This window comes from Ziziphus jujuba, chromosome 1, assembly GCF_031755915.1.
Source record: "Ziziphus jujuba cultivar Dongzao chromosome 1, ASM3175591v1".
In the NCBI taxonomy this organism is placed as follows: domain Eukaryota; kingdom Viridiplantae; phylum Streptophyta; class Magnoliopsida; order Rosales; family Rhamnaceae; genus Ziziphus; species Ziziphus jujuba.
This window is the reverse complement of record NC_083379.1, coordinates 7,583,081-7,596,125: the sequence shown is the minus strand read 5'-3', so window position 1 is coordinate 7,596,125 and position 13,045 is coordinate 7,583,081. Positions and strand designations below refer to the sequence as shown.

At 32.1% G+C, this 13,045-nt stretch overlaps 2 protein-coding genes across 2 annotated transcripts; both read right to left on the bottom strand.

Moving 5' to 3' along the window:
- Window positions 1-1,849: 1,849 nt before the first annotated feature.
- Window positions 1,850-5,539, bottom strand: LOC107408777 (glutamate receptor 2.8-like). The gene is made up of 5 exons (XM_016016195.4): window positions 5,178-5,539; window positions 3,706-5,018; window positions 3,299-3,611; window positions 2,725-3,134; window positions 1,850-2,555 (listed from the first exon to the last, which is right to left on the bottom strand). The coding sequence occupies exons 1-5, from the start codon at window positions 5,455-5,457 to the stop codon at window positions 2,166-2,168; spliced, it is 2,706 nt and encodes a 901-aa protein (XP_015871681.2). The 5' UTR covers window positions 5,458-5,539; the 3' UTR covers window positions 1,850-2,165.
- A 3,519-nt stretch (window positions 5,540-9,058) lies between these two features.
- LOC125421758 (glutamate receptor 2.8-like) lies at window positions 9,059-12,906 on the bottom strand. The gene is made up of 7 exons (XM_060816859.1): window positions 12,681-12,906; window positions 12,312-12,427; window positions 11,628-12,163; window positions 11,271-11,325; window positions 10,972-11,178; window positions 9,882-10,205; window positions 9,059-9,559 (listed from the first exon to the last, which is right to left on the bottom strand). The coding sequence occupies exons 1-7, from the start codon at window positions 12,904-12,906 to the stop codon at window positions 9,059-9,061; spliced, it is 1,965 nt and encodes a 654-aa protein (XP_060672842.1).
- Window positions 12,907-13,045: the final 139 nt, after the last annotated feature.

The window sequence follows — 13,045 nt, the reverse complement described above, 5'->3', positions numbered from 1 at the left end:
TTTCAAATCCCATTACGCGTGAAACATTTAGTCGTGTATGAAAAGTTAAAAACTTGCATTTATACTCGGACTGTTTGACATATAGACTTGACCAAGGTTGCTATTATGGTCATAGTCGCCTACGTGGTCTGCCTATCCTACAACATAAGTGCGCGACACGTCCATGATATATTAGCAAAATTATAGACTTGATGTCCACCCTTGAAAAAACAGGTAGTATTTTTTTTTTTTTCCTTTTTTTTTTTCTTTTTTCTTTTTTTTTTTTTTTTAAGCAAATCATAATTGAGATTTGGGAGATAAGGATTTGTAGCTTTGACATATTTATACTTTTCATATTCTTTTATACATATACTAAAACTTTCTTTTCCATTTTATTATATTGAAATCCAATTTGGGTTTAGGATTTAGCAGAGACACAGTGAAGAGAATAGTGACTTGCCTCCCTGCTAGCTGCTTGACCTCCTGTATACTGCAGGCCAAGCTTTCTCCCCAAGCAATTACCGACTCTTATATACTATTTTGTGTTTTGCTTCCGCCCACCTTTTGTGATTTTATCTCCAATTAAGAGTTACGGGGGTTTACTTGGACTCTTGAGGCATTTTTGTTAAATATAGATGGTTCATGTTAAATGATACGCTTATAATTCTGTCATGTGTGAAAGAAATGTTAAAATATATAATTTAATTCCGATTCACCTCTCATAAATTTAAATTTTTGAAAATAATGGTACTGATTGTGGTTCAATAAATAAAAACTTCACTAAAGTGATGAAAAATTCGAAAACTTGGATCCATGGCTTCATGGACAGCAGGCAATCAACGCTACATCTACCACTGAGTATTGTGAAGTATAACAAAAGATATTAGTTATGAAACAACCTTTTCTTTTTATTTTCTACAATCCCTCACTTGTGTGCACTGCAAAGGTATGGTCCATGAGAAGTCAATTTCTTCATAGAAGAAATTTGTTTGACTTTGTGACCGCAAAGTTGGACTTATCAAAATTTTCAATTTGATATGCAATCTTGAATTCTTTTTAAGTGTTGCTATTTGATGGTAAATGAAACTGTTGCTAATATAGTTATTATTTATCAGTCATCCTTAATTATATAATAATTTTTATTAAAATTTTAATTTGATAAAACAAATTTTTTTAGATAACCATTTAAATTATTAAATAAAATATATATCTGAATGATTATAAATACATAATATTTTTTAAAATTTCTTAGTACTTCGCACAAGTCATGTGATGTTTTCCCTTATTTTCCGAAAACGTTGACCAGAGAGGTAAGAGAAAGAGAGAGAGAGAGAGAGAGAGAGAGAGAGAGAGAGAGAGAGGAATATGGCTCCTGATGTGGCGATTGATTGACGTGTCAAAATTTTATGGGAATGTCGTACACGTGAACTGTGTGATAATGTATTGAAGAATTTCTCAAGTAGGAGAGACAGGTGGAAAGTGAAAACTGAGGGGTTATATTGTAATTTTAAAAAATAAAATAAAATATATCAATGTTTGGTTCATGCTGAAATCTTATAGAAAACTGTTTTTTTCCTTTTTAATTTGTTTTTCTTACTAGAAAATTTTAGGATTTATATCTATATATATATATATAGAAAAATTATGCATATTAGAAATAAGCATAAAATTGTTGTTAAAAAATAGATATTCCACTAATTGCCTAGGGAATATAAGGATGCATTTTTTGGGAACCAAACGGTGCCTTCAAACAAAAAAGTTTAATGTTCTCAAAGAAAGGCCAATAGCAAAGTTATAATAATACTAAGTTGGAATCTCTATGGAAAAATAAAAAATAAAAAATGTAAAATATTTTAGAAATTACCTTTTATGAAATTAAATATTTGTTAAATTCTAAATATTACAACAAAAATCTTTAAAACAATTTTGTGTTAAAACTTCTAAATAAGCGAGACCTTCAGTATTCCTGCTGCCAAATCTATATCTAGATTTGGGTATAAATGCGAGGGACATAATACAGGCTTTTTGTTATTGATTACTACAGCTATAGTAGCTTTCTTAGTTTTGGCAGAATAGAGATTGTCAATTACTGCTCTGTTTCACTTTCACATATCACATTCACATATACAATATAGATTCACTTTCCCCAGTATTATTATTGCTATCAGAATTAAGCACTGAAAATTTCAACTCCGCATGTTTGATTCAGCTCTCAAAGGGAGATCCTTGCAGGCACAATTCTTTAGCATTTGAGTAGTTCTGGACCATAGAGAGCTTTTTGAATGAATGGCATTCATAGAAGAACGAATGTTGTTGTTGCGTTGGAACTTAACGAAATATATCACGCACGAAAAAATCGAAGCAAGTCCTGTGATGATAAAGAGGCCACCAAAATTACACACACTGAGACTAGGACTACTTCCTGATGATGTAGTGGATGAAGCTGCAGAATCTTGGCATTTGGTCTGATCTGCAAAATACTTTTCTTCCATTTCTTGCATTTTATTATGATCTTCGGTGATATTCAGGATTGCCCTTGAAAAGTAATAGACTAGTGGGGATCCACTTGGGAAGGCCTGAGGCAGAAAAGCCATAAGATTTCCATATGTGTCTAATGTATATGAAATATAGTTGGCATAAATGTCAATGTAAGTTATAAGCAAGCTAATAATATAAACAAAAGCAAATTAACTTCTCTCGATGTGTAAAAACAATACGTATATGGAGAGAAAGAGAGACACTCACAAAGCCAAACCCGTCGGACTTGTACTTTGGTCCAACCATTGTGTATCCTGAGCAGTACTTGGCAAGGAAGAGCTTAATATAGGGGATTTCATCAAAGATAGCTTCAACTCCACCATTTTTACTCCCTTTAGACAGTGCATCATGATACTCCTCTGGTGTACTATAATGCCTTAGCCTGGATTCGTTGAGGTTCAATTGTCCTGTTAAGAGCTCTCTCACATAAGAGTTCTTTTGGTATCCAACAAAATAATCATTCATCCTCAGCTCGTTAACATCCACAACCGATGGCTGCAACCTTTGCACTGTCAACATTGTGGCTAAGCTAGCAGTGTAACTCTGTGTGAGGATGAGTACCACAAAAACCCATATGATCAACACAAACCTTGACCAGTTGTTCTCCACTTTCTCTCCTATCAAATATCAGCAACGCAGACTTTGATAATAAGCTTGCCAATTATGGAAAATGGTATATATCCAATCAATTTTTATGCTAATTTCATTTATCCTATTTATGAGCATAACAGAGGAAAGTGAAAAAAAAAAAAAAAAAAAAGAAAAGGTATAGATTTGTTACTATGAGCAAACACCAGAGTTGAAAAGGAGAACCACAGAATTGTGCTAAGCTGTTGGTCTGGTCGACCTCTGAACTCTCTGTTCGTACGATGTTCAAGAAGCCATACTACAAAGCCTGTGAAGAAGAGTGCTAATCCGGATGATAGCCAAAGATCCCATTTTAGTGGTTTTAGGAAAATCCAGATATTATTATTTTTTTTATCATTAACTTTCACAACCATTGATACCCCTGATTCAGAATATGGCATTGTAAAATCAACATATGTACTCCTATTTGCAGTTATTGTTGCATCTGCTACTACAGCATCAAACTTCTGCATTTTCATGCAGCCATACATATAAAACACATATAAAATAATAATTATCAATGAAGAAAAATTAATAACTTTGCTATATAATAATAAATACCTGAAGCTTAATCTGGTAAAGAAACTCATCATAAGTACCATTACTTTGTCTAGAACTATTTACGAATGGAACAAACGTGTGGGGAATTTGAAATGGCAATTTTTCTAAAGCAGCAATGAAAACATCATAGGTGAATCCTGAAAAGTTTGTGGGCTCAAGAGTTATAGGATCCCATTTAAAGTTCAAAAACTCATTAAAACCAGATGTCAAAGGGACCCCAATCCTCAACCGCTTACCAGTCACTGGTATATTCCAACCTTTTGGCGGGGCTTTTGCATAACCAGGCCAAATGATTCCTTTTATTAGTTCATGCATGGAAGACAAGTATCCCGTTTTAGCATTTTCCCATGAATCACTTGATATTCCTTTCTTTTTGGTCCAATAACCAATAACTCTTTCACCCATTTTCCTTCTCACATTCACTATTTCAAACTCTGACACTTCGGACTGTCCTCTAATCAAACGGAATTTCCCACTTAGGCCTTCAAATCTAGTAAATTTTAACTTTTCGAGGAGCACTGGACCTGACTCAGATACCCTTAGGCCTAAAAACGCTTCACCTATATTCCTTCCATTATTGATGCTTTGAGTTGAGGCATTTGAGTGTGATTCCGAAACCAGTTCAACAGCCTTGGCCAATGCCCAAATGGTATCGTATGCCCATAAACCAAAAAGGTTTATCTCTGAAATTTTCCATCTGGTTTTGAATTCTTGAAGACGGTTGGTGTTTGGCACATGGGGCCTTATACCCAACACACCTTGCATCGATTCAGTTACTTGTTTCTCAAGCGAATGCAACAATGTCGATAACCCATCTGTGATCATCCAGACATAGCCTTTACTCATCATTCCTGTCTGATTTGCAGCAAGAAAGAGTCGAGACCCCAGTGCATCAGTCATGTGCACCAATATTACCCTTGTCTCCATTGCCTTTATCTTCTCGAGCTCTAGAGGAATATTCTTTGGTTTCGAAATGACACTTCTGTAAACGATCCTTGCATCAATCTCTTGAAGGGCATCTGCTAGATATGGAATCAAACCGTTGCCGAATTCCGTATCTTCGTAGATTATAATGATTTGGCGCCATCCAAATGCTTGAACAATGGATGTCAGGGGTTTTATCTGGGAATAATCATCGTGGCATGTCCTAATGAAAAACGGGCTCTGAGTTGGAGACAGAGTAGGACTGGTAGCTGAGAATGAAATAATGGGAACTTGAGCTCTTTCTCCGAGACCTATCACAAACTTTGCTTCTGATGATCTATGGGGTCCTATTATAGCTTCTACTTGTTCATTCTTCATCAATTCTAATGCTGTGTTAGAATGAAACAGACAAAATATAAATATAATTTATAAAAACCAATTTTGGTGCCTAGATTAGTAATTACAGGGGCAGAGAGAGAGAGAGAGTTGCATACAAATGTCACCCAAAATAAAAAAAATAAAAAATAAAAAAAGGATGTGCATCTTACCTGCCGATGCTGCAAAAATAACATCATCTTTCCCATAATTCTTCACTGCAACATTCAGTCTCGTCCGATAATCTGCATATCTAGTGTAGAAGTCGGAAAGCGCCATGGATGTGTAGTTCTCTGCTATCTTCCCAACATCTGAATCCAAGTCAATAACTACACCAACTCGTACTGCTTGTTTTGATCCAATGCTCCCATTTTCGACATAATTAAAGGGTTCAACACAGACACAGTGGCTTAACCAGGTAGAGAAGATTAACAACATTAGGTAAATGGCCATATTTTACAAGCACACAAATAATCAGAGCATAAAAATAATAATATAATTACTCGGTTTGCTTTCATTTTGTTTAACCTGTGTTCTGCGTATGTGTGTACTTGCTTCAAGCAGTACACGCTTAAGGATAGAAAATTGAACAAAATTCTAGACATCAAACCGTGTCAAACTAATGGACTTTGACTTCTAAAACTCTCAAATTTATTAATTTAAATTATGTTCAATGCAACATAAATTCATTTTTTTTTTTCTAAAATTTAAATACTGCAAAATTTACCATTTAAGATATGCTGTAATAGAGAGCATGCATATCAAGGAATAATGACCGTGCAATTTCTTAATGTAATAATATTGAAATTAAACAGTTAAAAATTTGGATGCTAAATGGTAAATGCCCTTCTCCAATTTTGAGCCCAAAAAAATTTCTTTAAACAAAAAATTAGAATTTAGATTTTCGCAGGTAAGTATTTGAAGGGTCAGATGTTAATCGAAATGTAAGGTTGTCTAAAGCATTGCGTGTCTAAGGTGGTAGGACGAGTCAATGGAATTAGTCGCATGTTGGGTCAATTTCTATTTTATAATCATTTATCAACTTTTATAGTCAATTATATATATAATTACACTTCTTCAATTCGTCCTTGACAAAGATAAGGGTTTTTCCTTTACTATAAAAAAAAATTACTATTTATCACTGTGGTAGCCTTTACTATTTGGTTTAGTTGAAAGTTGTCGGAGGATTTTTAAAGTTTTGGTTCATATTTACAACCATTGTAATGTTGTAGCAGGAAAATTTCCGGCAGAGTATTAACTTCATGTACATATATTAGATATATAAATATATATATATATATATAACTTTTTCCACATGTGGAAAATCTCGAACAAATTTTGTCTCGAAATACCTATAAAGATGGCGATAATCATTAATATATATACAATAGATGATGATTTGTTAAAAAATTGTTATCTTTATTAGTGTTTCAGATAAAATTTATATGGAATTTTTCACAGAAAAAACTCTATTATATATATATGTTAAATAAAAATGAATTCACATGCTTTACCTTTGTATCTTTTATTATTATTATTATTATTATTATTATTTGGGACAAGATTACATAAAACGATGTGGATTTTTAATATCAAAGCTTCAGGTGTCTTCAAAAACAAATAATAAAAATAATATTAGAGGCACAACTAATGTATTGAGTTATTTACTAAGTGTATATATATATATATATATATATAATTATTATCTCATTAATTTATATTTAGTTAACTTATCTTTTTAAGAATTAATTTATCCATATTTAAGTTATATTAATATATTAATCAATTAAATAATAACATATATGTATTTGATAAATAATTTGACAGATTAATTTATGCATGTAGCATTATTTAAATAATAAATAATATATGAATAAAAACTAACAATGAAATTTTTAGAAAACTATTGGATGGAAATATGAAAATATATATTTCCATTAGTTTGTTTGGTTATAATATAGATTGAATTCAATGTTTAGTCTTATAAAAATATATTTTTTTTTCCTTCAAAAATTCAGATTAGGTTAAGATATATCTCCCATCAAACTCTGACAATATTTAAGCAAGTAAAAAAAAAAAAAATTTGTTAATTTAATAGATATACATGCCAAGGTGATGTGTCCGTTGTACTCCAGTCTTGGACAAGGATTTTTCTAGAAAATGTATAATAAAGTTGAGCAAGTGTATTTCACCCAAAAATAATAAAAAAGAAAGGAAATAAATAATGAGTGAGCGTAGCCTACATTGCACCATAACACAAATTAATTATGTAAAAACAAAGGGCATGTTTGGTCATGTTTTTTATTTTTTATTTTTGAAACATTATTTTCAAAATAGAGAATAAAAAATAGTTTTCTGCTGTTTAACGAGAACAACGAGCGTTTAGTCATTAATACTTGAAACAATTTTCAAAACTAAAAAATAGATTACATATTTGACTAAACAATTTTTAAATTTTTTTTAAAAAATTTTTCACTTTTTTTTTTTTCACATATACGGAACCTTATATATAATATATATATATATATAACATATATATCAAAATATAATATGACATTTATTTTTTGTTGAATTTTTTTAATTATTATTAATTGATTAACAATATATATGATATTTATAGTTATATATTTTTGTGGGAATATTTCATCTAAACTTACAGTTTTACATTAATTTCAATTTAGTCTTTCAGATTTTGAAAATTACAACTGAGACTATTATAGGGGATGTAGATGAAATTATTTTGAGGGGTGTGAATGAAATAATAGGAAATAAAAATGAAGATTGTTTGAAACCTGAGAGGAGGTAATGATATTTTTAAAACCTTAGGAATTAAATTGAAATTAATTCAAATCTGAAGATCTTTTTGATACTGTTGCAAAGGAAAGGTAAAAACAAAAATAAAGATTAAAAAGAAAAAAAATAAATACAATGGGAGATAAGGGAAAATAAAAAATGGAGATAAGGGGGAAAAAAGAATAACTTATACAAAAACAGAAAAACATTGAAAAACAAAAAGTAAAAATTGAAAATTTTTTTAAAAAAATCTTATAGAAATGGAAAATAAGAAAAAAATAATGGAATAAAAGAAAAATAGAAAATTAGAAAAAAGAACAAAATAAAAGAGAGAGAGAGAATATTTCATAAGGTAAAAACAGAAGATAAGGAAAAAGAACTAAATAGCAAAATAAATAATTGATATAATAAATATTTGCCAAAAGAACTGATAAAAGAAGTAAGATAAAAAAATAAAAAATAAAAAAACTAGTAGGTATATAACAGAAAAAAGGAAAATAAAAAATAATAATAAAAAAATAATTAATATAGCTTATGAAGGATTAAAAAAAAAAAAGAATACCTATTTTTTTAAGTTGTTTTATTAAAAAAAATTTAAAAAAAATGATAAAATAAGAGAATAAAATAATTTAATTGGATATATTTATTAAGGTATAGTATTATATCTTTCATTCTCTACAATTTTTTTTCTCTATGATATTCCAAAAAATTTAAGTAATGTTTTTTTTCTACAACTTTTTCACTATAAAATAGAAAAACATAGATTAAAGAAAAACGATGAAGAAAACAAATCAAAATAATATATATTTTATTATTTTTAAAATAAATAAAAATATTGTTTTATTATTTTTTTAATTTTATTTTTTTTATTTATTTATTTTTAAAATTGTTTTTGAAAACTAATAACCAAACAAAAAATTTTTTGCTGTTTAAAAACTAAGTGACCAAAACAGATCCAAAATTGTTGAGCTCAAGGTTGGAATATATCATCAACTTTGGACGGCTTCAAAATAAGGACTTGGGTTTCAACTTTTAAATCCAATACAAGTAAACAGCCCAAAATAGAAATGACCCGGCCCATTCGCGTATACATCCGAAACTTTTATTCGCAACTCGATTGTCAGTTGGCTGTAGCAATACGGATTATTCATCAAAACAAAAATACAATACGGATTTTCCAACGTTACAGCAACCAAATCTCAAATGCAATTGAAAAATAGAAAATAACAATAATAATAATTAAAGAAAAAATTGCATATTCTTAGGCACATCCATAGGTATAATGACCAGAATGAATACGATGAAATTGTTCTACTTCATCATCAACTGCGGTGGTCTGATTTACAGCATGTTGGATGGTGATTAAAGCTGTTGAAGGGCTGTGTAAATGGTTTCCATTACTGCTAAGTGAAACCTCACCACCTCTGTCGTCATGCAAAGGGACATCCATTCTAGTAACTCTAAACCAAAGGGCTCTTTCTGACTGGCTAGCGTTCAGAGTAGAGAACCGGTTAGAGTGATGTTTTGCCAAATGTATCAGACATGAACAAGCTGAAGCTATTGCCGTGATGATGAAGAGGCCACCAAAACTGTACACGCTCAGACTTGGATTATCCGTAGACAATGTTGAACCCGGATCTTCACATTTGGTTTCATCTTCAAAATATTTGCGTTCCAATTCTTGCATTTTATTAGGGTCCTGAGTGATATTTAGGATTGCCCTAGAAAAGTAAGGCACAAGAGCTGACCCTTTTGGGAAGGCCTGAAATGCATATAAATTAAATCAATTTAAAATCAACTCAAGCATTTTAGAATTGTGAGTCATATATGTAACAATGAGCCAGTAACATGTATAAGTAATATCATGTAATCTGCTTAACATCAAAAGTGACATCTCAATTAATAATTTAAAATTAAAATTTTAATTAGATAAATCGTATTTTTTAATAGTTATCATATCAATGCAGATTCTCAATATATTATATATAATACTTTTAATATCTATGATCGTTGTCAAACTTAGATATTATAAGAATAGTTTGGTGGATAAATAAATAAATAAATAAGAAAAGGATCAAACTCACAAAGCCAAAGCCTCCGGATTTGAAGGTTGGTCCGACCACTATATAGTTAGAGCAGTACTTAGCCAGTAAGAGCTTCACATAGGGGACTTCGTCGAAGATAGCATCAATTCCACCATATTTGCTTCCTTTGGACATTGCAACGTGGTAGTCCTTCGGTGAAGTATAAGGCCTTAGCCTAGACTTCGAGAAGTTCAACTGCTGTGTTAATAGCTCTTCTACATAGGAATTATTTTGGTATCCAACAAAACTATTCTCGTTAACATCAATAAATGCTGGTCGCATTCTCTGTACCATTAACATTGATGCTAAGCTAGCAGTGTAACTCTGTGTGAAGATGAGTACCACAAAAACCCACATTACCAACACAAGTCTTGACCAGCTCTTCTCTAACTTCTCACCTAAAATATATTATAATTAAGAATGAAATATATATATATATATATAAGTTTTTCGAATGCTATATCAGGAAAGCAAAAGTATTTATATATACATATATATATATATATATATGTTACGGAATTGGGAGAAAAACAAATAGCAACGGAAACAAAGAAAACGAAGAACAAACACACAATTTACGTGGAAACCCTTGACGGGAAAAACCAAGGGCAGGAAGAAGCAAATCCAATATCGAAATATTGGTACAAAGGTGAGCCAAATTTTGAGATACCCTAAAAACCCCAATTACAACCGAACAACAATATATATATATATATATAGTACGGAAGAAACCCTAAAATTGAACGGTTTCGGACCTATCGGCCCGAGACCTTCGCTTCCACCACAGAGCCCTAAATTTTTCTCCAAAATTAGTTTCACCAAATGGGTAGCACCGCGAGCTTTTCGGGTCGGGTCAACAAGAATTCGGGTCACTAAATCTAACAATATATATTAACTAAAATGCTTTCGAAGTGATTGCCAGTCAAATAGTCATAGATATATATATATATAAGAGACGCAAGTAATTTGGTTGAAGAGAATTACTGTCAGCAAAGACTAGAGTTGAGATGGAGAACCAAAAAATGGTGCAAAACTGTCGGTTTCGTGGACTTCTAAGCTCTTCATTCGTTCCACGTTCAAGAAACCACACAACAATCCCAGTGAAGATGAAGGCGGAGAGTATAGTTAACCAAAGATCCCATCTAAGAGGTTTAAGAAAAATCCAAATATTCTTGGTTTCATCATCTTTAACTTTCACAATCATTGAGACACCTGATTCTGAATATGGCAATGTGAAATCAATATATGTACTCCTATTTGCATTGATTGTAGTATCTCCTACTACAGCATCAAATTTCTGCATTTTAATTAATAAAATATATTGATATAAAAGACAACAACAATATTATCAGTTTTTTGATAATTATAAGGAAGAGCATATAATATTACCTTAAGTTTAATCTGAGTAAGAAGCACGTCATAAGTACCATTACTCTGTTTTGTACTGTTCATGAATGGAATCAACTTATGTGGAACAGCAAATGGCAATCTATCTAATGCAGCCACAAAGACATCATAGGTTAGAAGGAAGGCTCATCGGTATGTGGATTCCATTCTATCTTCAAAAATTCCTTAAAACCAGCAGATGTAACAGGGACTCCAATCCTCAACTTTTTACCAAACACAGGTTTCACCCAACCTGTTGGTGGGAAGTTTGTGTGTCCAGACCAAATAATTGTCTTTCCATTGATATGCAAAGATTTGTCTAAATGACTCCAATGTCCTATAACTCTCTCTCCTAATTACCTTCTCACATTGATTATTTCAAAATCTGTAGCTTGCAGTTGCCCTCCAGTCAAATTAAATTTCCCATAAACGCCTTCAAATTTAGTATTTTGCAACATTTGGAAAAGCTCAGGACCTGATTTTGAGACTTTTAGGCCAAAGGGTTGACTGCTGTTTATCATGCCAAAATTGTTTCTAAAGGCATTTGGATTTAGCTGTCCAACCAATTCAGCAGCCATAGCCAACGCCCATACAGTGTCATATGCCCGTAAGCCAAATAGATTTACATCCCCTGAAGTCTTATTCCGTTTAGTCTTGAAATCTCGAAGACGTTTGGACTCTGGCAAACAGGGCCTTACACCCACAACACCATGCATAGAATCAATGACCTTTGCTCCCAAGGGATCTAATAAAGGTGATAACCCATCAGTGATGATCCATGCATACCCTTCACTCATCATGCCTACCTCTTTCGCAAGCGGAAAGAGTTTCAAACCGAGAGAAAAGGACATGTGAACCGACAGTATCCTTGTCTCCCTTGTCATTATCATGTTTATCTGTTTCAAGATTTTAAATTCACTGGAACTTGGAGAGATGTTACTTCTGTAGGGGACCCGGATGTCCAACTCCTGGAAGGCATCAGTTAAATATGGAATCAAACCGTTTCCGTATTCAGTGTCTTCATTGATTAGAAGTTAGAACAACCTCTTTCCATCCATATGCTTCAACAATGGAAGTCAGAGCTTTCACCTGTGAGGAATCATCTTGGGCTGTCCGAATGAAAAATGGGTTCTGGATTGGAGACAATGAAAGGCTTGTAGCTGAAAAGGAAATTATGGGAATTTGAGCTCTGTTTCCTAGATCTATCACAAACCTCGTTTCTGTTGAAGTTTAGGGCCCTATTATATAGCCTGCACTTGATGATTGTTCATCAATTCTAAAGCTGCATAAATCATACAAATTATGCATTTTATATGTTTGAAAACAGCCCGCGCGCACACACACACACATTAATTTTTGAACTTGTTAAATGAAATCTTGCAGGCTTCATAAAAATATAAAGATTATAGTTACCTGCTGATGCTGCCTCAACAACATCTTTCCCAGAATCCTTCACTAAAGGAACGAGCTTCGTACGATAACTAGCATTTCTAATGTAGAAGTCAGAGAGCGCCATGGATATGTAACCATTTGCCATCTTCCCCACTGAAGAAGCCAAGTCAAGAACCACTCCAAATTCTACCCTTTGCAGCTTTGGGTCTATGCTTCCATTTTCAACTGCATTTACACAGAAAACCATCACAAAAAATAAGACCAACAACATTTTGTGAATTTTGTTGTCCATGTTTGGCTGAGGATCTTAAAAACAATAATTTTCTCTGTCTTAGGCACTTTATTTATTTTATTGGAATACAAGTAAGCCCGTATGTTCTGTGTCT

What these genes read in the sequence shown, in the direction of transcription:
- LOC107408777 (XM_016016195.4), bottom strand. Translation starts at nt 5,457, where the DNA reads ATGGCCATTTACCTAATGTTGTTAATCTTCTCTACCTGGTTAAGCCAC. An exon ending in TATTTTTGCAGCATCGGCAG is followed by an intron (nt 5,019 to 5,177) that starts GTAAGATGCACA and finishes ATTCTAACACAG; the next exon opens with CATTAGAATTGATGAAGAAT. An exon ending in AACTCTGGTGTTTGCTCATA is followed by an intron (nt 3,135 to 3,298) that starts GTAACAAATCTA and finishes GATATTTGATAG; the next exon opens with GAGAGAAAGTGGAGAACAAC.
- LOC125421758 (XM_060816859.1), bottom strand. Translation starts at nt 12,906, where the DNA reads ATGGTTTTCTGTGTAAATGCAGTTGAAAATGGAAGCATAGACCCAAAG. An exon ending in TCATCTTCACTGGGATTGTT is followed by an intron (nt 10,206 to 10,971) that starts GTGTGGTTTCTT and finishes ATCTTCACACAG; the next exon opens with AGTTACACTGCTAGCTTAGC. An exon ending in AATCCGGAGGCTTTGGCTTT is followed by an intron (nt 9,560 to 9,881) that starts GTGAGTTTGATC and finishes TATGCATTTCAG; the next exon opens with GCCTTCCCAAAAGGGTCAGC.